Genomic DNA, 25,961 nt, shown 5'->3' on the forward strand with positions numbered 1-25,961 from the left:
AAAACCTTCAAAAATTTCTGAAACGGCTGAACAGATTGAGGTGAAACTGTGCAAGTATGACCACCTATCCATGAGGGGAAAAACGTTTACACATGACATCATGTTTAGCAGCCATATTGGATTTACCCTAAAATATATTAAAAAAAAAATCTTCTCCAGAACGGCTTGACATCGAGGGGAAACTTCACACAAATGTTCCCGAAGTCTTGGGGGATACCAGGGTATTCACAAATAATTAATGTCACATGGTCTGGCAGCCATATTGGATAAATCCAATATCTTTAAAAAAATATTCTTTTGAACCGCTTCATCGATCGATGTGAAACTTCATAATTATGATCAGGTAGTCATGGAGAAATACGTTTTAAATTTCAATCTTATCAGATGCATGGTCTGGCATCCAGGTTTATTGAATTTTTTTATTTTAAACAAGGCGGTTCGAGGGCAGAGTAGCAGCAGCTGAAATCCAAATCCTATCCAGGTTTCTGCAGATGACTCAATCTTTGCTTTTTGCTTGTTTAGGTTCCTTCTGATGACTCAAATGCAGGACTGTACCAATTTGGTCTTCCATTTGATTTGAATTTCATTTATTTTAATACCATTCTGATAATAAACATCATAGGTCAGGGTCAAGTGTCCGATCAAAGTGGGGTGGCATCAAAGCGGGACGTCGTGGTACCCGGTTTAAACCGGGTACCCATCACTGCCAGTTCTAGTTATGTCTCTTATTAATTACACAACACACCAGTACACAGACACCACACAAAACAAGTCCTGGCGAGGGTCTGCAATCTCCGATTGCTCTTTGTCTTGTTTTATATTGCAATTGTATTAATAGATGATATAGTGCAACAATGAAGGATCTTTTTCTCATTGCAGAACCGGCTATAAAAAGTGACTGCACTTCAAAAACAAAGGATTTTGCACAGACTGGCCAAATTATTCTGCATGCCACGATTATGCAGAGGAACAAACACAACAGCATACATAGGAATGCTTTTATTACTCATGTTTTACCCGATTGAACTTAATATTTTTGCATTAAAACGAAACAAGATGCTATTTACAAAGTATCCACCATATTGTACTCACAGTTGCATGGTACAGTCACAAAGACTATTGAGATACTTCGATATTTTATCGAATTGTCAGTCCCTTAGTTACACAGCCAAGTAAAGCTGTGATCAAAAGGTTAAAATAAATTGCATACATGGTTTAGAAGAGAAGGAGTAGGAGGAGGAGGAATAACTAGGAATTAATCTATTTTAAAGAGAGAAAAGATTGTTACTAGATACAAGGAAGTGGGGTCACAGTGGGGAAGGGGTAGGTTACAAATCGACAAAGTTTCTTTATGCATCATTTTATCTTCAACATATAAGAGTTGAATTAGCAAAACGACGACACAAACTGGAGAGTTCATAGAACACCTTACCCCATGCAGTCTTGAGAAAAGGGACATGGGAAGGGTATTTTATTTTCAACTCTTGCTTTGCGTTTTGTACAAAACAGCGCGAGCACCGCCATATTTGGCTGAATATCACAGATACTCTGCCCTCAGGGCATGAGACAGCATGAATATTTTTCAAAGTACTAAACAGAAAGTTTTTGCCAATGACAAGAAGGCGATTTGTGTTCTGTAGTGTTCAATCATATAAATCAATTGCAAATAAGAGGTTTTAAAAGGCAAAGCAAAAAAACTTCCATTTTTTTTTTTTTTCAGAGGTTTACCTTCATTGATGCAATGTATTTTACACCACCTTATTTAATACATTACATTAGTTCTGCGTGACCATTTATGTCCTTTATGATGTCCCGAAACACTAAGTTTCTTGTTTGTAATGATTTTAAAGTTTCACTGCCAGACAAGCACACATTAAAAAAAGTACATTTCTCTGTGTTCATGTGCATTCAGGATGGGATTCTACATAACTTGCCAAATTCAGAACCAAGGAACTGCTAAACTGCAGGTTTGATTTGTGTTCGAGAGTATTCAAAATATGAAAGCCATTATAAAATGAGCAGTTACTCGATCATAGACCGACCTCTGTGGACAGACAGGCATGAACCAAATGCTTAAACACACTTTTCGCTTTGCGCACCCAAGGTAAAAAAAATATAAAAAAATAGGGGCAATACCCCTGGGTGCTCATCTGGTAAGGGCTGGATAAGAAAACCAGGAACCACTGATGGGCATGAATAACCCACAAAATATGTAACACAGAGAAAAGTAAATACCCATGCATATATTTTTTTAATGGTGTGAACAAACTTTGGTACATCTCTGGTGGTGATGGTTTTGGTCAAGTTTCAGAGAAGTTGCAATTGTTTGTGGACGGATGGACACACCATCCCATAAACTCCCTTCTGCTGTATTCCAGGTGAGGTGAGCTAAAAGACTATTTGGAGATATGAATTTAGGTTTCGGTCGGCACGATCACAGACACAATAAATTGTTATATAATACATACAGAGATAAAGAAACATGTTGAACAATGTCATTGATACAGTAATGTCACTCAAGCATTACAAGAACACCCGTTTAGAAATACAAAAATTGGACGCCACTTTAAGACACACCAGTATTAGGAAAGCTCACTTGGCAAGAGGTCGGCGTGCACGGTTCACAGCCTCCAAGTCGGCGTAGCGGAGATCAATTTGGCAGCCCACAAGTACAACAGGTGCACGAGGACAAAAGTGCTTGATCTCTGGAAGCCACATGGTCTTGACGTGGAACAACGAATTGGGGTTTGCAATTGAGAAGCACAAAACCACCACATCCGACCTAAGAAATAGAGATTGCAATTGTATGAGAGTTATCACCAACCCCAATTTCACTTTTGATGAAAAAGACTAGCTATGACAAAGAGCTTTCAGACAAGATCAATAACAAAACTCCAAGCACCCAAACCGAAAAGATCACAAGACCACAAAATGTCACAATAATAATGATGGACTGTGAGCTGACATTAAAACATCCGTTTAAACCCAGTTTTATTGCACACTGCAATCGATATGCTGGCAATGGCACCGCCATCAGTGAAGATGAATAATCCCCTCTCTTCCACAAGGCTAGAGAGCAACTTCTCATGGGTAAACATATATACGTGTGTAACATCAAATGAGCTGTACCGTACTCCGTACAAAGCGTTGGTGCTGCCGTAGCAAGGTTCACACTACGTGGTTCGTCATTGCCTTCACAGCATTGTTTGTCCGTGCTCTATCCATATAAATGCTGAGCGTCAAGCAAGGAAGCAGCACGTACCACTTTTAAAGTCTTTGAACCACTGACCTTCCAAACTCAGAGTGGACGCTCTAACTGTTATAACATCACATTTATACGAGCAAGGTACCCGTGCTGTGCATGGGTGGGAGCCCAAAATCTCAAAGAAAAAATGTTTTGAGAAATTTTATGAAAATTCCAACCCACTTGAGAACACTTGCACAGACCCCAAAAGCTGCACAGAAAATTTGGTGGAGTCAGCCCCAAAACTGTGGGAGTAGTACTGTGTAAAATCAATGTGCCTTTAATGATGAGGATGAAGCTGATAACAATGACGATGGTGATGTTGGCTGGGGAAGGGGGAATTGGCTCTTTTGTGCCGTGATGAAAGAAATGGGTTATTACAGAAAAATAGCAAAAAAGTCAAGCAAACGTGGTATGAAGTTGACGGAAAAGTTTCTACACAGATCATGACAATGCGATAATGGCGAATGGCGAACCCCCGAATGAGTTTCCATGCAGACAATTCAATTCACTGCAAAACTTCTTGAGAGACTGCATTCCTTGTCTTTTTTCCATCTTTGGGAGAAAGATCAGTATCGTACGGGTGGAAACACAAAATTTCAATTATATTGAGATATCACCGAACCAGCGAAGGTTTCCACATGCAGGAAATGGCGAAACGGCTAATGCCAAACCAGTCAATGAGTTTACATGCAGAGAGCAGCTTCATGCAGGTGACAACTCAAAATCATAATCGCATCAAGAAATTCAGGAAACCTCCCACCCACCTCAAGACATACGCTGGGACCTCAAGGAGGTTCCACATAAAGTTTGGCGGGCCGAGCCCGAAAGCTCAAGGAGTCGTTGGGGACAGAGAGACACTCCTGCTTTATTATATATTAACAAATACCACCCATTGCTTTGCTGATGGGGGGGGCAGAGAGGAGGGAGGGGTGGTAAAGCGAGGAAGGATGGAGAAGCGGGGGAAGGGAAGGCAGAGTGAGGGGAGGGAGATCTATCTGTCTGAAGATGACCACCATCTAAAACACAAATGGAGATAAACACCATCCAGAGAGAGAGAGAAAGAGAGATGTGGGAGGAGGATGGGACAAAGAGACAGAGACAGAGACAGACAGGTGTGGGTTGGGGAGTTAGCAGAGAGAATATATTGTTGTGGGCCGGCGGGGTTGGGTGAGAAGACCACGAGGTGGGGGAAGCTACATTGATTCCCAACAGACTCCCCAAAATTGTAGGCAGTCACTCATGGATAATTCCGTGACGCGGTGGGTCGCTTAGCGTCCGTGGACGCCAATAACTCCACCGCGTGACCTAGGGTCCTCCCGTCTATGGAATCGGGTTACCTAATTAACCATGCGGTTTAACCACCGGGGAACCACGCCCTCGGTACGCTTTGTCCGAACCGGATCACTCCACCGGATCGGATGCAGCCGAGCGGCACTGCCAAGGACGTACCAGCTAAAAGGAATGGATTGTTGGGAATAAAGACCCGGCTAAACCTGGATTCGAACCATTCTGGACCAATGAGAGAAAAGACAAAGGCGAACTGGGAACATTCCTAAGGAAAATTATTTATTAACAGCAAGCGAGGAAAAGCATGTGGCACAACAAAGATTTATTGGGTATGTAATGCAGGGAAAGAGGAGAGAGGTGTGGGGAGCAGCATTAATACAAGCAACTTACAAAAGCAGACAGTGCAGACTTGACGCCAGATTAATTACAGTAACAATAAGGATCTTGTACAGGCTTACTTAAGACAGGCGCCAGCACACTCACACACACACACACACACACACACACACACACACACACACACACACTCACACACACACACACACACACACACACACACACACACACACACACACACAGCAAAAGAAACCCCAATGAAAAGGGATTTTTGCAGCCAGGGAGGGAGGGGAGTTGAGGTTATAGCTTTTGGTACCTGGGCGTTTTGGGGGAGGGATGCTCCGTGGTGTGGTACCCGACAATAGTCGCATTGTTCTGGCCACAGCCGCATGTGTGGAGATCGCGTTCTGAAGGAGGCGCTTGAGTGGAGAAGGGCGGAGTCCAGAGGGCGAGGATGGAGCAGTAGGCAGGACCAGGCAGGAGGCGGTTCGTCAAGGCGAGACGTGGGCAGAGTCAAGTAACAGGAACACTCCACGTGAAGAACACCCACACCGAACACACACACTTCTCAATTCTAAACACGGAGGATTTCTCCGTCCTTTGTGGAGCCGAGGCTCGGGGGAGGCGCCATGCCGAATCCAACGTCATTGCCCGAGTCGGGTGTTTCGACTGGCTCCGACCCCTCACGTGGTCCGCCAGCTTGGGCTGGGTTTTGGGCAGACGCCGGTAAAGCCCACCCACCTGGGTGCTAAAGCGTTTGTGACTCGCCGCACATGTCTGGTTTTGGGCAGACTTGGTGCACCCTTGCTGCCAAAGCGTACACAACTTGCCGCACATGTCTGGTTTCGGGTAGACGTTGATGCACGGTTATGGCAGGCGAGACGAGGGGGCAAGCAGACAGATTCCCCTCAGAAAAGAAAAGAAAAAGAGTGGGGATAAAATAAAAGGGGAAAATGATTTAATAATTCTAACTATTAGACCATCGCAACGCACTCCCTTGTCTTCCCACTAAACAAAAGGAAGGGGTCTATCTGCATGTATATTAATGGCATAACTGTCTTGGAACACCTATCTGTTGTATGCATGTGGTTCCGAGAACCGCAACAATATGTTATGCTATATGAACAAAAAAAAACCCAAACACGCTCTCACACACACACACACACACACACACACACACACACACACACACACACACACACACACACACACACACACACACACACACACACACACACACACACACACACACACACACACACACACACACACACACACACACACACACACACCAATTTTTCGGGAATCAGCAGATTGGATTCAGTGTGATTACTGACTATAGTACGTACTGTATACAACCCAAAAAAATATTGAGTGACTTTCACCCTTGTTTTTGGGGAATGTCAATAAAGAAATTATTTAAAAAATAAAAAAAACAAGGTTGCATTTAGACATTTTAAGAAAATATACATAAACATTATTCTTCACAAAAAAGCTGCCAATCGTTGAGTGACAGATGGAAAGAAAAAGAAATTGGCTCTGCAATTTAGAAAACATTTTTATGCAACAAGCGGCTTGGAAATCAGGTGTTATCAAATGTATTTTGCTTTGAAACTCACAAAGAAACCACGTAACCTTGCTGAAGCACACCTGAGTCAGATAAAATAACAAATTGCTTCAGAAATAGTCACAAAGACAAAGACAAAGGAAAACACGATCACTCGTACGCTGCTGAGATGAAAAGTTAAAACCTCCACCACCATCATCATCATAAGATACGGGATGAAACTTTACCCCCACGACACCCGTAACCAAGCATGCAGGCAGGCACGCACACCCACGGAGACTTTACAGTTCCAAATGTACCCATATGTACCATGGCCGTGTGTGCTGTCTGCATATCTATACCTTGTAGCGACTGACTACATCCCGACATTGACTGTAGTAGTGGAAGATGCTCGGCAAGTGGCTTAAGCACTCAAGCAAGCACTCCGATGAGACGGTGAAGGAACGGCTGGCTTGACAAGCGAAAGCAAGCCGATTAGTCATGGCACATGCCCGCAAAACACTAAACATCACCAATTTCTTTACATTTCAGATTTCACTCCTGATCGAGTTATTTAGTTCACGTCATCCAATCCTCCAAACACAAATTATATACTTTAATTAGTCCGTGACAGTAGATCATGGAAAAATCGTATCAAAATGCATGAAATCGCTCCAAGCTCCAAATTTGAAAACTATAGCAGTTACAAAAGCTACGTGTACAGTGATTTGCAGGTACGAAGATGAGGCATTCGATGACATGAGTGAGGAAAATGAAAAAACAAAAAACAAAAACATTTTGAGTGCTTTAATCATCAATAAACCATTATGACCTGTTTCAACTCAAGGCATTGTTGAGCAGGCCAAACAAAGCGATTTGCAGGCCCCAAAAAAAAAAGCAGGCCAAAAAAATGAAGACCCCAGCAAGGGAGAGCCTTGATGAAGGACATAATTAAAGAAGGCCGTTAATTATCTTCAAGAGGGATGCTTTAATTAACTCAAACACCCAATTTTCACTCTTGCACTCCCTTGGAGTTCACTTAGTATGCATGCAAAGTTTCAGGCCACAAGGCTTCATGGTTTTGGAGTTATGGACGGACGGATGGACACACACACACACACACACACACACACACACACACACACACACACACACACACACACACACACACACACACACACACACACACACACACACACACACACACACACACACACACACCTTGAGTTGGATTCTCTGCACAGAGTTGAACAAGATTCATACTGCCAATCCTTCAGATATATGCCTGGTGTTGGCTTAATGGTTAGGGTGATTTTGTCCGCAGCCTGCTGGAGTACTGCTCTCCCCTCTGGGCTGGTGCTCCTGCCTCTCATCTTTCTTGGCTTCACGCTGTGGAAACCAAGACATTTAGGATCATTGGTATCTCCTGCCGTGAGGCTGAGTCTTTGGGCCTCTCACTCTCTCACCACAGGCAGGTTGGTGGTCTTGCTGTCTTCTGCAGTCTCCTCCCCCCCCCCACTCTCTCTGCGATTTGTCCCCACCATATTTCCGCAGGGCGCTCAAGGTCCGCCATCAACCCCCTGCTGGTAAAACGACCAAAATCGCAAAAATCACTGCTCACCTTCACTCTTAAATTCCTCTTTTTCCCACCTTTGAAATAAACTCTCTCACTCTCTTGAATTCCATTCTTCCCTCCAGGTCTTCAAGACAGCTGTTCACCACAATCGCTTATCTTCTCCCATCCAAAACCAAGTCTTTTGTACCCCTGTTAATCCACCCCAACCCAACCTCCTTCAAATTCCCTGCTTTCCTTCCTGAAAGTCCCTGTAATGTTCATCTTGTACACCCCATGTTCCCCGCCCCATCCCTCTCCCTTCCACAGATCTTCTCATGTCTCTGTTCCCCACAGTTTTGTCTTTCCCACTCCCGCCCTTCTTGTCGTGCGTTGTTTTACCTCTCATACAAGCCTAGACAATGTAGACAAAAAAAAGGTGGTGGGGGTTGGGATCTTCGGATCCTGAATTCAAATCCCACTCCGTTGTTTAATTAATACCAGGTGGGGTTGACTGCCTGTCATCCTTCCGAAGTTGGCAAAATGAGTGCCAGCTTCCTGATATCCTGTGTCGGAGTGGCGACCCATCCAGGATTGTGTCCAAATGCCAAGGAGACTGCTGAGGCAGCACCAACGCTCTGCACAGAGTAGGGTCCCAATGGATGGAATTGGTCAGATCTAGAAATGATGTAATCTACACAATTCATTTCCTTCACATATGTGAATACATGTCCATGTACTTCTCCCCACCCACCCCTGCCTCCCACTCTATCCCCACTCTCTCCTCTCCCCCATCATCATGCACACTGCAGAGGGGAGAGGGAGGGTGGGAAGAGGAAGGAGTTGTGTGTGAGGAGTGAGAGGGTGTGGAGTGATTTACTTCTGGCTTGACTTGACTACAGTTCGATCCTCAACTTCAGTTTTCCCGAGCAGGGAACCTGACTCTCCCTCCCTCCCTCCCTCTCCTCACTCCTCCCACTCCCATCTGACCAGATACATTCAAAATAGATTATAACGAAAATTCTCTGCCAGGGAACTCTCACTCCTCCCTCTCCCATCTGACCAGATACATTCAAAACAGAACTAAAATTCCCTGCCAGGGAAGCCCATCCTCACTTTTCTACCACCCCAAACCTCCCTCCCACCCCACCAAACACCCCAAATACATTCAAAACAGCTATTGGAACACATTTTTATGTAAAAATGCCAATATGCACCCAATTTTTCTGCAACTGAGTATTAAACCATCTTAGCGACTACAAAAAATGACATCAGATATCGAATTATAGTTATGATGAAAGCCGAGAGTGTAAGGTGGTGCAAGCTTTCCAAGCGAAGCTCTAAAGAGCGAACAAAATGAGGGCAATTTGATTTTGAAGCCCCTCCCTGAACGGACAGACTGACTGACCAATTGGCGGAGAATATATCTAATAATAAATGTCAGTGTGTGTCTGTCAATCCGTCTTCTCTATACCAACCCCATCACTACCAACCCCCCTCCGTCCCACTTCCCACTTTCAAGGCTTGTTCTGAACCTGCTCACGATATCCAAAGACTGGTTCTGACCATCTCTTTTGCCTCCGTGAGCCGTATTTAATGCTTGTTCAAGTTCAGGATTTTCAAGCTGACTTCTCTTGGCTGCAGTGTTGGACAGTCATGTGGTAGTAAGACGAGATGCACCTTTGGAAAGTATTCATGCAATCACTATATTTAGATGAGTGGACAAAAAATATATATATATATTTGGAGTCACGCTACCTCATGTCCCACAGAGTCCTTTTCCCATTTTTTTTTCCACTTTCACTCCAACTTGACAGTTATTTAGGCCATGAGTTTACAAAAATCAAATATGGAGTCAGATTTCAATAAGCCTATACGATGAATTATTCCATCTTGCCAGGAGCCAATGACATTGCACCTAACTTCACACATCCAATCAGTATAAATTGCAAACAGACCAAATGGACAGCCACCTCTGTCTATATATATATATATATATATATATATATATATATATATATATATATATATATATATATATATATATATATATATATATATATATATATATATATATATATACATATATACAAAATCTAAAACATGACATCCATTTACAAGATTCTCAATGAGCCTGAGATCAACTGTTAAAAATAAATAAATAAATAAATAAATAAAAGACCAGAGCACATTGCTCTGCAAAAAGTGGAGATAATTGGTTTGTTCATGCAGATAATTTGTTACACTATGACAGCGATCATAAAAATGCATTAAAAAAAAAGTAATCAAAGTACCGATAACGCAGAAGTTTGCCAAAGATTAAATCCAACAAGACATGGAAATTCAATGAAATGCCATTTGAGCACTGAAACTCCAAGAACATTGTTTGGAGATACGTTGAGTGTACTGTGCGTTGATTATGGCTGCGATCAAACAATCATTTCATTGCGCATTGTTCTGCATGATTATCCCCTGGTGGTGTTTGAATTTCAACTTTTAAAAAAAAAAAAAATGTATTCTGAACCTTTGCTCCATGGAGATTGTAGAGGCTGATCGAGATGGACTGTCAACCAATCCCAACTTCACTCGGCCTGATCAAAATCTCCATTGTTAGCTTGTAGTGAGTCCCTCCGACTTAGCTTTGTGACACTGAGTCACCCCATTTATCCTGCATTTAAGCCAAATGTTTGATCGACATCACTCTCAAAACAAAGTAGATTGACAGTCGGAAGGAATGCTCTTTATTGCAACGTGATGTTTCAATAAGTTTGTGAAAAATGATCATTTGCGAATTTGAGGCAGGAAGGCAAGTTGGTAGAGGAGCAGGTTTTCTACTTTGGTGGCATTTCACCTTTCACTGGTGACCTCCACCACCAAAATGTGGATGGGGGTTATGTTGTCACCCCTCTGTGTGTGTGTGTGTGTGTGTGTGTGTGTGTGTGTGTGTGTGTGTGTGTGTGTGTGTGTGTGTGTGTGTGTGTGTGTGTGTGTGTGTGTGTGTGTGTGTGTGTGTGTGTGTGTGTGTGTGTGTGTGTGTGTGTGTGTGTGTGTGTGTGTGTGTGTACGATATCTCAAAATAAAAAATTATGGACGGATTCAGACGAAAAACTTGATGGACGAGTTGGATAGTTGACAAGCGCAAGCCGATTAAATCTTGCTTCAGGTCAGGATACAGAATTGGCTCAACAGTTAGATACAAAACATAAACTGTTAAGCCTGGCAGAGGTATGTGATCTACCTCGTGCCATTCTAGTTTGGACAAGTACCACCATTCCAAAAGACTAGACAAACTAACAAACAGTACGTGCTGAGCGTTCTCCATCCTGCTTCTAAAAAGGAATTTTTATTTCTCAAAAGTAGTTAAAGCAATGCATCGGGCTGGCAGGATGACCAAGAGGTGTGTGCACACCTTTGAGCCATCTAGCCTGGGCTCCAATGTCAACCACATGATAAAACAGTCATTGCAGTATTTTGCATGGAAAGGGTCAAATCCCAAAGTGAGCCAGCCCTCAGATGGGCGTTATGTCGGCTGTCCCATCTGCTAGCACATCTTGGTGGATGCTAAATATCCCACTGTGAAGGGGAGGCGACTTATCGCCAGAACCTTGAAATTACAAACTCCTGCTCTGACTACCTTCAGTTTAATGTCAGGAATAGTCAGCTGGTTTGTGAAAAACCTGAACCATAAACCTTCCCTACAAGAATTGATGGCATTCATAGTAGTAGTAGGAGTAATGGTGGTGATAGTCATAGTTATAGTTGTTTCAATGCAGAGACATTATGCAATGCAAGGTCTATGAAGGCTCAAGATAAAGCACATTTCACAAGCAAGACAAACCTATTCAGTTAAAGTATAAAAACAAAGTAATGTAGATGTTGATAATTTGCCAAAACTAAAAAAAATGGTGAAGAAAAGCTCAATTTTCCTGCAAAAGGAGGTGCTTTCCTCTCCTAATTCAATGAGTCCAGCATCAAATGGCCACTTTCCACAGGGGATGCTCACTGGACTGACGGTGCGCAGCCTTTCACCAATCAAAACCCAGAAAATGTACAATCTGCCGAGCTGACTTACAAGCCCAGCATACAAGTAGAAGCATGCAAAGCCTACAAATTTTGCCAGCATCATGAAAATGGGATAAAGACGTCAAAATAAACTTCAAAAAAAAAACACTTTGGACTCTCGTTTCTTGATAATTTTTTATTAATTCGAATGTAGCATCAACTCATTCCGGCAAAGTAACAAATTTGAGCTTCTGTGACCAATGTGTATAAATTCAAAATTCTCTGATTTATTAATGGGTGGATGCTCACAAATATGGTTTCACCAGGATAGTTGAGAGGGATGAATGCACACTCTTCTGTGGAGCAGTCTATCTTGGGTTCAAATCTTGACCCAGCTATAAACTGTCATCCTGGTTTTTCGCAAGCAGGGCGATGCATCTGTGTGCCTTGTCCATCACATGCAACATGGTGCAACAACCGTCATCCAACCAATACCGAGGATGTTAAGCCAAAGTAAGTCTGTCAACACTGATAGTTGGTGAACATTTTTTAAAATCCGACGGTGGTGTTTATTAATTTTTATACTTGCAAATACAAGCCATCGCTTTGCTGGGAGAGAGGGAGAGAGGCAGGCAGGCAGGGCGAGAGAGGGAGGCAGGCAGGCAGGGCGAGAGAAGGAGGGAGGCAGGCAGGCAGGACGAGAGAGGGAGGGAGGCAGGGAGGGCGAGGGGCGAGGGAGGCAGGCAGAGCGAAACACCGGGATGACATTTTATATAGCTGGGTAGGAATTCAACCCCAGATGAGACAGCTTAGAGCGAGTATGCGTACCTCTTGGTTATCCTGCCATTATGTTAACGAAATGTTTCTTTTTTGTATTATTTGTATTTATCTATGCCAAAGTTATGGGTCATATAATGAAAAGAGCATACAAAAGCAGGAAGGAAACATAGTGTAAAATAAAAGTGCACATTTTCAGCGAGCCAGCCTTCGCCCAATACACAGCAGAACAACGTGGGGCCAACACAGGTGAGTGGCCACTGGACATGGTGTGTATATATCGATGGATATACAGTATTCAGTGAGTGTGAATGTTGTAGAACGCTCACAAAGTGGCTTAAGCACTCCAACAAAACTGTTAAGGTACAGCTGGCTTGGCAAGTGATTACCGATCTGTCATATTAAACACCTCCCAGAGACACTTGAAATATGAAACTCTGTTCAAATTCGACAAATTAAGACTTTTTTTCAGCAGTCGGAACTGCTGCTAAATTCAATTCTGGAGCTTAAATTTTGTAATTTGGTTTAGATCAAGAGATTCTTGAGGTTATGGCATGTGCGGAAATGAAATAAAGCCACAAATAATTCCATATCCAGGTGTTTATAAGCATTGCAATGTATCCAGAGATTCATAGATGTATGATCAGGCATTCGATAATGAGTTGGGAAAGTGGGAGAAAAAATAAAAATAATAATTTTAATAACAATAATAATAATAATAAAAAGCCCATTGTTAAATCACTGTGGACTGTTCCAATTCAAGGCATGGTTGAGCAAACCAAAGAAAGAAACAAATAAAAGACTAATTAAGACCCCAGAGAGGCAACCGTGGATGCGCCTGATAAAGGAAAGCATTAAATAAGGCCGTAATCTTCAAAAGGGGTGTTTTCATTCCCCAAACACCCAATTTTCACTATTGCACTTCCTTGGAGGTACCTTAGTGTGCATGCAAAGTTTCAGGCTGCTCGGTTTCATGGTTTTGGAGTTATGTGGGAGGCACACTGATTAACTGACATTATTTTATTGTAATAGGATTGGGAAGAAGGCTTATGGAGGATCTGAAACACAAATCACAAAGCCTGCGCTAGCATTACGAACTTGCGGTTGTTTGTCCATGCTCAATCCTTTGAAATGCTGAGTGTCACATGTGTGGACAAATACAACACTGGACTTTGCTTCAAAAATAGCCACTGAGATTGGTGGGGAAGTGACCACTTCCCAAAGCACTCTGGGTTCCAGTGGTGAGTGCCTCTTTATGACTTTGCTTTTCTCTCCGCACTCAGTGGGGCAATCCCTCCTCCCTCCTTCCAGGTTTGTCCATGCTTTATCCTTTTAATGCTGAGTGTCAAGGAAGGAACCATTTTATGATTTTAAAGTATTTGGTAGCATTCAGCCATTGGTCATGCCTGGTGTTGGCTTAATTGTTAGGGTGGTGGCCTTGGGATCCTAGGATTCTGAGTTGAAATCCCACCTGGCTGTTGAATTAATACCAGGTGGGGTTGACTCTGCCTGTCATCCTTCCGAGGTTGGCAAAATTGTGTCCAATAGCCAAGAAGACTGCTTTGGCAGCACCAACGCTCTGCACGGAGTATGATCCCAATGAATGAATGAATGAATGAGCCATGGTCAGAATCAAACAACCTTCATCCCTGACTCAGAGCAGACATTTAACCTTGCTGCCAGTGTCTGGTTAACTAAGAGGAGGCGAGTTATGCTGGAACCCTAGCCATGTCACAAAATAACCACACAACAATGAAGCAAACTAGCAGTCATGCTGCACATGAACGAACGAATGAGAACAAATGTACCAAACCTGTAAAAAGTGTCCACTAGGTTTGCTTACCACAGAGTCTTTTTATTCTTAAAAAGTATATATATATATATATATATATATATATATATATATATATATATATATATATATATATATATATATATATATATATATATATACATACCAATTTCCCTCTTTCTGCACCTCTGATTATTGTGGTGTCGACCGTGCACTTTCAAAACATTCAATGCATCGAAGCCAAAATCACTCGACGACGTTGCATCACCAGCTACAAGTCCAAAATGTGGAGAGCCAAGTTACCGTCAAAGAAAAAGCACAGCCAGTAACCCAACTGCAACCCAAATTGCTCGATCCAAGATATTTTGGTCAACCTTATTGGTGGTCCCATCTGAACACGCAACTCACGGCACTAAAATCCCTAATGTGGATGTGTTTGCAATTCATGCAAGTTGTACGTGAAAGCTCCTCGTCTGAGGATCAATTATGCAATAAAATCAACTGAGATCCCCAAAAATAGAACGTGAGGAATAAATCGGATCCCAACACAAAGTTAGGTAGCATCACACCATCGACAGCACACGGCGTAGTTTGATCATTATCCAAATCTTCCACTTCATGCTGTCACGCTCACCTGCCATAAGCAAAGCGTCGATCTTTGTGATGGTCTCCAAATGTGTCCCAAAGACGCAAGGACACACTGACCTCATCCACCACATCACGAGAACGCTCCAAGACCTGCCAATGACGAACACGACAAAGTGGATAGAAGAGGTTGCGACAAAGGAGTCAGCACAAGATGCGAATCAGGATTTCAATCAGATATGAGATGGGATTGGCAAACTGTCCATCTTAACTCGATAATGGATTGACGTCGCCAACTCGATTGGACAAACAAATAAACAAACAACACCAACAACAAAGAAAGATCCACAGAGACGAGAGATATCGCGTACACAAAAACAAAATAAATAATGAAAACATCACCAGCAGATCATCATGTGGAACATTGCAAAATACCCTGCACATGGGATCAATCACATGCACAAAGAGCGAACGACCGCTCACAAAGACGGCAGTGAATGACCGCCCATGACGGTCGACTCAACAGCTTTCCAAACCACGCTTTGGCTTTTCAGTGCTGAAATGGCATTTCATTGGATTTCAACTCACGTTCGATTTGATCTTCAGCAAACTTGCTGCCAGCAGCGATTACGCTGCCAGTAAACTTGGGGCTTGTAAACAGTGAGTGATGCAAGTGCCTACAATTCCAAGATGGCTTATCACAGATTTTGATGATGCAATTGTTTTAGAGAAACGTTATAAATAAGCGGGCACCCAAAATCAATATAGATTTCAAAAATGCCAAACTGCTGAGCGCAGACTTCACGGCGAGTTAACACCGAGCAAAAACCACAAAAATCGGTAACCGAACAATTACCGGGTGACTGTTGGCAACTCACCTCTTGGCAGACGCGATACTGATCTATCGCCCAAACGGTCGGCACATGCGTCGCCAACAGCTGGTACTGGGTGAGAGTGGCATTGCACGCCCGTGCGCAGATTAGTCTGGTCTTGCCAACGGCGTTGTCTCCAACCACCACACATTTTATGGTCTCGACATTTGGCCTTTCATAATCCATGTCTATATCCATCAGCAGAGGCCTAATCAAAATGCAAATGCAGTCAAAATTACCATGGAAATCTCAGCTATGTTACAAACACGACATAAAGGATGTCATGAAGCAGACAGCAAGATCACGCAAACGTCCAAGGAGGTAATGGCTGCAAAACAGACGGCCGTGTCGACTCGGCAAGATCTAGTTTCACGAAACCCGAGTGCAAAGGGCATCTGGGACTCCAGACCACCCCCACCGCACAGCTTGTGACCCAGCCAATACCAAGATCAAAGGATAAACACAAACGGGACCTTAAACGTAGCCTGCACAAACAAGCCGAGTCAGCTAGAAGCATTAACACTTTGTCTAGTTAACTTCAGATTCCATGGAAGAGAATGCAGCCAGGCCCTGTTTGTCCACGAAATCCCAACAATAGACAAGACCACAACAATAAGGATCTCGACAAATATGACTCTCAGCTAATAAGATCTTCATCCAGAGCTCGATGGAGTCCTGCTCTCCCACCTCTCGGTGCCGTGGAACCAAAGTCATCAAAACCATTGGAATCTCCCACGATGATACCGGGTCGTTGGGATTGTCACTCTTACATGGGATAAAGGTCAACTTCCTCAGTCTGCTCAATCCCATTACCTCCAGGGCTCAGGTCACCTCCCTATTCATACTCATTAACCTTCTCCAGGCTCACCCCTTCCTTTCCAGGTGAGTTCCACTCCTCTCCACCTTTGACAGGTAGACAGGCACACGTCCACAACCTGCAGTTTTAATCACCCAAACAGGGGATTAGTCCTCGTAAACGATTACTTGGGTTCAACCGTCTGTGTTAAAGAACCCACAAACGATGAGATACCACGACGGGGGACACGGGCTCCACGGGCACCACCCACATAACCTGCCCGCAGGTAAACACCACGCTCCGAGGGGAACGTGCTCCCCAGAGCGGATCGAAAGAAAAAGTGGCCGAGCACGAATACCAACACCATTACACTAGATCGAACACGTGGGAACCTTTCGAGCACACCGGGAATCACGACTGGCATGGAGTGAACGACTTGGTTGCAGAATATTTTTGTTATTATTTTATTATTAATCATAATTAAACAGCATTTTCATGGCAAATCGTGTAAGACCCAAGAAGTGAGTCACAACGGCACAGAAACAGCTGCACTATTGGCTCGGTAGAAATAAATGACAAGATCCAAACGATCATCTTCCACGAAATCAGATGACGCCAAGAGTACGTGGCAGAGTGCTGCGTGCGTGCCTACGTGCGTGCGTGCAGACCTACTACTACTACTACTACCAGTCGGGTCGAGTCACCAGATTTCCCCACGCCGACGGACGGAACACCAAGCCCCCCCCTCCAACTCACGGCTCCGAACGACCAACGCCCACCTGGACCCCAGAGAAAGAGCGATCGTCGCCGGCCTGCACCGAACATCACAGCTGAAGGATCAGTGCAACCATCACCGCCGACCGCCCTCACTGGGCGCATTGCAGCTTGATGCTCCGAGCAAATCAAACTATTTATTTACTTTGCAACCGCCTCCTCCAGTCGGTGCGGTGTTATGTGACGCACGTAAACCACGATACGCAACAACAACAACCAAAAAAAAGAACAAACTGCAACTAACGTCTCGTATTGCTCAACAGCGCTAGTTAATATAGGTAAGAACGGAGGAAGTGACGCGTACGAGTTTGCGTCATCGCGCACCAAAACATTGCACGTGAATGAAGTAATGAACGGGCTCACTTCATCACGTAGATGTACCCCTCGCCCATGAATGGTGACGTCACAGTTGCCTTTTATATTGACCAATCAACGGTACGGAGGGATAAATTCTGCTCCGCCCCTTCGCGTCGACGCGTGGAATAGGCGTGGTGAACAAGCTCAAGCCGAACCGTATTTACAACCGAAACTCCAATCGCTAACCCCAAATCTAAATGATATAACCAAACCAACCTCGTGGAACGACTTCACCATTGCGGGAGCTTCTCACTACGCCAAGAGGAGGGCAGTGCGGGGGGTGGAGCATAACGCGGCCAGTCGCCCTTTCGATTGGTTGAATCTGGGGTAATGTAATCTCGGGTAATGTGTGCTGAACCAAACGAAAAATAAACATCCCCACCGTGCCGGAGTTCATTCTCGAGTACGCGATCGCATCATGAAACGTCATTGCGTCTCGCTTTCATTGAAGAAAATGATTTGCGGGCAAATCGGCCTCGAAGGCTGAAACGTGAACGCAGATATCGCCATGGCAACGCAGCACACAATACATTCCCATTCAATATGACGCGACGAGAGCGATGATTCACGGCGGCGAGCAAATGAGAGCCTGGAGGGACATTTTAATAAACCCAGGTATTCTTAATTTTTCGAAACTTCGAAGTTTTTTGGATCGCTCCAACAAACCAATCTGCGATCACCTACCTGCACGCTGCAGGGATACAGGTGTGCAATTATTAAGGTCCACCAAACGTTCATGACATGGTTCGTGACGTGCGGAACCCAGGTTCGAATACCGCATGCCTTTCCAAACGAGTTTGTCGATTAATCACCACCTGTCCTTGCAATTGATGTAAAAGTATATTCAGTTGTCCTGCATGTGTCTACCAATGTCTTTGTCCTGCAGGTGATCGATGTGTCGATCCAAGCTTTCCCGTGAGCCTGAAATCATGATAAAAGTAAAGAGTGATAATAAATTAAAAAAACAAGGCCCACTCCTGGTGTGGTGGTGCATCGGTACTTGGTGTCTCGTGATAATGACGTCACAAAGTGCGGCCATTGTTTGCAAACAAACAGATGTCACGTGTGTTTCCGCCGAGCAAGATTCTTGACGACGATGCAAGGAGCAAGTGTTTGCGCCGTGAACGTTTCGGCTCTGACCGACTCGAGGATGGCGAGACGACCTCGTGCTCACACGACCAACTTCTTGCTCACCACCGACTTCTTTCAAATGACCACTATTGCTCACCACCAAGTTATTACTCATGACCAACTATTGCTCACCACCAAGTTATTTTTCTTGACTATAATTGCTCACAACCAAGTTCTTGCTGATGACCACTGTTGCTCACCACCAAGTTATTCCTCATGACCATGATTGCTCACCACTGAGTTCTTGCTCATGACTATTGCTCACCACCGAGTTCTTGCTTATGACAACTGTTGCTCACCAAGTCATTTCTCATGTCTGCTATTGTTCACCACCGAGTTCTTCATCATGGTCGGAATTGCTCACCACCGATTTCTTGCTTCCCACCAAGTTCTTGCTCATGACCACAATTGTTCACCAACGAGTTCTTGCTCATGACCACAATTGTTCACCAGCAAGTTATTCCCCATGATCACAATTGTTCATCACAGAGTTCTTGCTCATGACCACGATTGCTCAACACTGAGTTATTGCTCATGACCACAATTGCCCACCACCGAGTTCTTCATCATGACCGCAACTGCTCACCACTAGGTTCTTGCTAATAACCACAATTGCTCACCAACGAGTTGTTGCCCTTGACCGCAATTGCTCACCACGGAGTTCTTGCTCATGACCACAATTGCCCACCACCGAGTTCTTCATCGTGACCGCAACTGCTCACCACTGAGTTCTTGCTCATAACCACAATTGCTCACCACCGAGTTGTTGCCCTTGACCGCAATTGTTCACCACCTAGTTTTGCTCATGACCGCAATTGCTCACCACCAAGTTTTGCTCATGACTGCATTTGCTTGCCACCAATTTCTTTCCCTTGACCGCAATTGTTCACCACCGAGTTATTGCTCATATCTGCAGTTGTTCACCATGGAGTTATTGCTCATATCTGCAGTGGTTCACCACTGAGTTAGTGCTCTTACCCAAATTGTTCACCACTGAGTTCTTGCTCATGGCCGCTATTGCTCACCACTGAGTCATTGCTCATGGCCGCTATTGCTCACCACCGAGTTCTTGCTCATGACCGCAACTGCTCACCACAGAGGTCTTGCTCATGACCGCTATTGTTCACCATCGAGTTATTGATCATGACTATTGCTCACCACTGAGTTATTGCTTATGACCACTACTGCTCACCACCAAAATATTGCTCATGACCACTGTTGCTCACCACCAAGTTATTTCACTTGACTGCAATTGCTCACCATTGAGTTCTTGCTCATGACCACTGTTGCTCACCACCAAGTTATTCCTTATGACTGCAATTGTTCACCACCGAGTTCTTGCTCATGACCACAATTTCTCACCACCAAGTTATTCCTCTTGACCACAATTGTTCACCACCGAGTTCTTGCTCATGACTATTGCTCACCACCGAGTTCTTGCTTATGACCTATGTTGCTCACCACCATGTTATTTCTCATGTCCGCTATTGTTCACCACCGAGTTTTTGCTCATAACTATTGTTGCTCACCACTGAGGTCTTACTCATGACCACAATTGCCCACCACAGAGTTCTTCATCATAACCGCAACTGCTCACCAGCGAGTTCTTGCTCATGACAATTGTTCACTTCAGAGTTCTTGCTCATGACCACAATTGCTCACCACAGAGTTCTTCACCATGCCTGCAATTGCTCACCACTAAGTTCTTGCTTCCCACCAAGTTATTGCTCAATACCACAATTGCTCTCCACTAAAGTTCTTGCTCACCAACGAGTTCTTGTTAATGACCACTATTACTCACCACAGAGTTCTTGTTTATGACCACTGTTGCTCACCACCAAATTATTTCTATGGCCGCTATTGTTCACCACCGAGTTCTTGCCTTTGACCGCAGGTTTTCACCATCGAGTTCTTGCTCATGACTGCTATTGCTCAATACAGAGTTCTTGCTCACCACTGAATTGTTGCTCATGACCACGATTGTTCACCACCGAGTTATTGCTCATGACGAAAATTGTTCACCACTGATTTTTTTTTCCTCATGACTGCAATTGCTCGCCTCCAAATTCTTCATCATAACCGCAATTGCTCACCACCGAGTTCTTCCTCATGAACGCGATTGTTCACCACCGAGTTCTTGCTGAAGACCACAATTCTTCACCACCAAGTTCTTGCTTACCACAGAGTTCTTCCTCATGACCACAATTGCTCACCACTGTGTTCTTGCTTATCACCAACTTCTTGCTCATGGCCACAACTGCTCACCACCAAGTTCGTGCTTATTACTGCAATTGCTCCCCAGTGAGTTATTGCTCACCACCATTGCTCACCACCGAGTTATTGCTGAAGACTGCAATTGCTCAACACAAAGTTATTCCTTCCCACCAAGTCATTGCTCATGACCACAATTGCTCACCAAGTTCTTGTTTATCACCAACTTCTTGCTCATTACCACAATCGCACACCACCAAGTTATTGCTCATGACCTCAAATGCTTACCACCGATTTGTTGCCCTTGACTACAATTGTTCACCACCAAGTTTTGCTCATGACCGCAATTGCTCACCTCCAAGTTCTTACTTACCACCGAGTTCTTGCTCATGACAATTGCTCACCACCAATTTCTTGCTGAAGACTGCAACTGCTCACCACCGAGTTTTGCTCATGACCACATTTGCTCGCCACCAATTTATTTCCCTTGACCACAATTGTTCAAAACGGAGTTCTTGCCTTCGACCGCAATTGTTCACCTCCACGTTCTTGCTCATGACTGCAATTGTTCACCACCGAGTTATTGCTCATATCTGCAATTGTTCACAACCAAGTTAGTGCTCTTGACCGCAATTGTTCACCACCAAGTTCTTGCTCATGACCGCTATTGCTCACCACCGAGTTCTTGCTCATGGCCGCTATTGCTCACCACAGAGTTCTTGCTCATGGCCGCTATTGCTCACCACCAATTTCTTACTCATGACCGCTATTGCTCACCACCAAGTTCTTGCTCATGACCACTATTGCTCACCACCGAGTTCTTGCTCATGACCGCATTTGTTCGAGTTCATGCTCCTGACTGCAATTGTTCAACACAGAGTTCTTGCTCATGTCCACTCTTATTCACCTCCCCCCACCTCAAGTTTTGCTCATCACCGAGTTATTGCTCATCATGACCACTCTTGCTCACCATGTGAAAAGCATGCATTGGGTGTTTGTAAATCGTCACGAAGCCACCCACAGAGTGAGATAATCCATGAGCTCTGCAAAACTTGCCTGTGGATATGTATTTCAGAACATTTGATGTGAACATAAACCAGGTGCTACCGCATCTGGCTGTTGCACCTGAATTCAGGTTGCGGACGTTCACAAGAACCAGACGCTTTTCAGAGTAGGTTGTTGTGTGCCGGTCTCCTGGCAATGCTCCAACTTGAAGTTAGGTCGTAGAATTGTTCTCACGAGATATGCAACAGGCATGTTCGGTGCAAATGGTCTTCACTTCCATGTTTTGAATACCTGTATAGTGTTTGTAATGATACATCATTCATAATGAGAAACACTCATCCAAAATATCAATGGAAGGCTTTTGCTGAGCATTTTGAGGACAAAAGCAATCTCGACAGGAGTGTGCCTGCAATGTTCATAAAGGTCTACCATGAATATATGAATAGCATATATTGAGGAAATTACATTGATATATATGAATAATCATTTGGTACGGTGCAGGACTGTGCATTGACATTGACAAATTCATATATAAATCGACTCCTCCCATGCTCTTCCAGCTGAAAAGCTACATAAAGCAACCAAGAAAGGCTACCAAGGTAAGCCCTTTGCTGTTTCAAACTCTTCCCGGAGTTTCTCCACAGCTCGAAAGACATTCACATATAGTACACAGATGAGAATCCCGATGCCACACACCCCCTCAGCTGCAGGACCAGTTTCATTGCTTGCTGGCAAATCATCAGTGACAGCACAGACAGAAATGTGCACCACTGAGGGTCCTAAGCATGTACCACTTGTAAATGTCAAAAGCGGTCAACATATAAATGAAAATTATAAAGATCTACTCACATCTCTCACCTGCGAATCCCTTAGTATTGGGATTCTCATGTATGTCCTGGATGTACAAGGAGCTCTGGGAAGCGTTTGAAACGGCAAATGGCTTACCATGGGTAGCCTTTCATGGTTGCTTTATGCAGCTTTCTTCGACTATAAGAGCATGGGAGGAGTTGGTTTATTGCCTGTGGAACAAATTTCCACATCCTCTTCAATCTCAATCTTCCCTCCAGGTCTTCAAGACAGCTGGTCACCACCATCTCAGATCATCCCTCATCCAAAACCATTATCTTTTATACCCCCATTACCCCTCCACAAGCTCATCTCTTTCCAAATTTCCAGTTTTTCCTTCCAAAGAGTTTGCTTCTGTGTCAATCTTGTTCACCCCATGCGTCCTCCCGTTAGTATCCCTCATTATTCTCCCTCTATTTTGTCCCTCATCCTTACTGTTGGTGTGTTTCCTCCCTTTCTCTTTCTCCTGTTCCTTTTGCTCTTTGACTTCCTGATCTGTTATATGTTTGAGGTCTTCCACGAGCCTCAACTATGTATACACAAAAAGACAACCACTGCACGTGGAAACGTAGAATTGAAACTGTAGCGTGAACTGTTCCGAATGATGTTAACGCTAAACGATTTTTGAAGACCACATATCGGTTCACACCTTTTTTAACAGGTGTGTATATATATATATATATATATATATATATATATATATATATATATATATATATATATATATATATATATATATATAGGCAGGTTGTGGGCTGAAAGTGCAGTGGGTGCGCGTGTGCGTGTGCGTGTGTGGTACACCCCACTGGCCACCCTTTGGGCTTCACTTGGACCTGGTTCGCACGGCATTCCTCGCAGGGCTGCCTTAAAGGGACCCCTGATACCAATCCCAGTACCAACACTCTCCTATTTCCGTGCGGTTTGGTCGTTGTTCTCTGCACAACATTTCTGTGCGATGTGTAAACAGCAAGGTCATGGTGAAATCAATGCAATGGACTTTTCCAAGGGTCATACAAATAATTTACAAATAGAGGAGAACATGAAACCCAATGTAAGCCACTGGTGTGTACAGACTGCTCCGGTGTGTACCAAACTCACATTTAATGTACACAAAACAACACCTACTACAACTACCACCACTACTACTACTACTACTATTAATTTAATGGTTCCAATTATTCCCACCTTCTTGTGGGGTCGGTCGGTCGTGGACCGTTTTTGGCCCAAGTCTTTCACGAACCCACTGGCCAGGCTTGACGTTCAACGAAGGTTCAGGTCGGAATTTGGAATTTGTTGAGGGTGCCGGAGATAACTCGCCTCCTATAAATGGATAACACCACCGAGTCTTTAAACGTCCACCGATGAACGTCAGCAGGCGACGATACACCCAGCAATTAACATGCATCCGAAGGACGGCGCACTTGGTGATGCAACGCCCTGCTGCCTGCGACCCCGACAGTTTATAATCGGGTCGGGAATCGAACCCAGGCAAGACAGCTGAAAAGATAAGTGTGTGTGAGTACCTCTGCACCGTCGTATGGGATTACACATCGACAACAGGACAAGGAGGCAATTTAAATGAAGCTAAAATTAAATGAACAGGTGAATCAACGAAATGGGGTGAGATTGTGTAAAGTATCCGTAAATGACTCGCAAACTTATCCCCCCCCCCCAAAGAACTCTGATGATGATTAGCCTCATTATCTCGGTCCCACCCGTTAAAACAGGTAAAGGTAAGGATGATCCAGCAAGGTGTGCACCTTCCATTCCGGGGAAGTTGGAGGAAGTTTTGTAAACAGCAGGACGATCCCGAGCCGAGACCGACGGAACTCCTTTCCCCATCTCATGATGATGACTACGGGTCGGTTGAACACGGATTTAAAGGGAACGGCGCACCTTGTCCTACCTGTTGGCAGAGGATTCTTCTTCTTCTTCTTGAACTCAACGTCGATGCTCGATCGGAGCGACAAACATCTCAAACGTCTCGCCGGAGAATCCCGACAAAGCCCCCCGTCCCTCCCATGGACGAACCGATACCTCCCTGCCCGGCTCGCTCCGCTCCTCTCCCCTGTTGTTCAAACCGCGCTGCTCTTTCTCTTCTGTCTGCGCGAGCCGACAGAAGCTTCTGTTTTCGTTTGTCCTCAACTCCTCAATCGTGTGACGTCACAGTCACTTTTTGGATGAGGAAGAAGATCAGCAGATTATTCAACTGAGCTTTTTTGTTATTCTTGAACATATACATATATATATATATATATATATATATATATATATATATATATATATATATATATATACATATACATATATACATACATAAATTTCCTGGTACCGGCGGTGGGATCGATACCCCCCACCCCCACAGACATCAACCCAATCTGAACCAACAGGTCCATTCGATAGAAAGGAGGACAGCGGGGAATGACGGAGGGTAAAGATGACATCACAGGGAGCACATTATAATTAATCCCAACATTTGGGTATTTTGGGGGGTTTGTAACGTTTGTTGTTTTAATTTGACGGGTGGGTGGGCTTCATTTTTGAAATCCACTTGGTATTGATTAAAAAAAACGTTATTTCTTTGTCGGAGGATTTGCTGCACAATTCATTGTGCCACGTCATCTCGGAGCACGTTCAGTGCAAGAGTAGCTTAACAAGTTTGTAACGGAGATAGAAAGGTGGAATGGCCGCCTCACGGACAAGGAGTCCGTGATCACTCTTGGAAAGAGAGTCAGGAGAAAATCTCTGATGACTTTCATGCTCTTGCGTTTTTGGTTGAACAGTTAAGGTGATTGGCTGGAGATCTTAGGAGCTTCAGTTCGAGCCCCTGTCGGCCGTTGAATTA

General features: G+C 44.1%; 1 protein-coding gene across 12 annotated transcripts in view; it reads right to left on the bottom strand.

Annotated features, from left to right (window-relative positions):
* The window catches only part of RHOBTB2 (Rho related BTB domain containing 2), a 63,953-nt gene extending 38,757 nt beyond the window's left edge, over positions 1-25,196 (bottom strand). For 2 of the 12 annotated variants that reach the window (XR_015049900.1, XM_085848486.1), the window contains exons 1-4: positions 17,572-17,864; positions 16,003-16,204; positions 15,174-15,277; positions 2,597-2,782 (exon numbers count right to left, since the gene is read on the bottom strand). Coding sequence is in view for 11 of the 12 variants with exons in the window: in XM_085848486.1 (XP_085704612.1) it covers positions 2,597-2,782; positions 15,174-15,277; positions 16,003-16,194 (482 nt within the window). In the remaining variant the exon portion in view is untranslated. Of the gene's footprint in view, positions 1-2,596; positions 2,783-6,778; positions 6,799-7,637; positions 8,273-14,705; positions 14,811-15,173; positions 15,278-15,526; positions 15,920-16,002; positions 16,205-17,548; positions 17,865-25,012 lie in introns of those variants that run through there. The other 10 variants (XM_085848487.1, XM_085848488.1, XM_085848490.1 and 7 more) reach the window with 10 other exon arrangements.
* Between the last annotated feature and the right edge of the window lie 765 nt (positions 25,197-25,961).

This window comes from Eptatretus burgeri, chromosome 12 (genome assembly GCF_056783735.1).
Source record: "Eptatretus burgeri isolate ZD-2024b chromosome 12, Ebu_testis_v1, whole genome shotgun sequence".
Taxonomy (NCBI): Eukaryota; Metazoa; Chordata; class Myxini; order Myxiniformes; family Myxinidae; genus Eptatretus; species Eptatretus burgeri.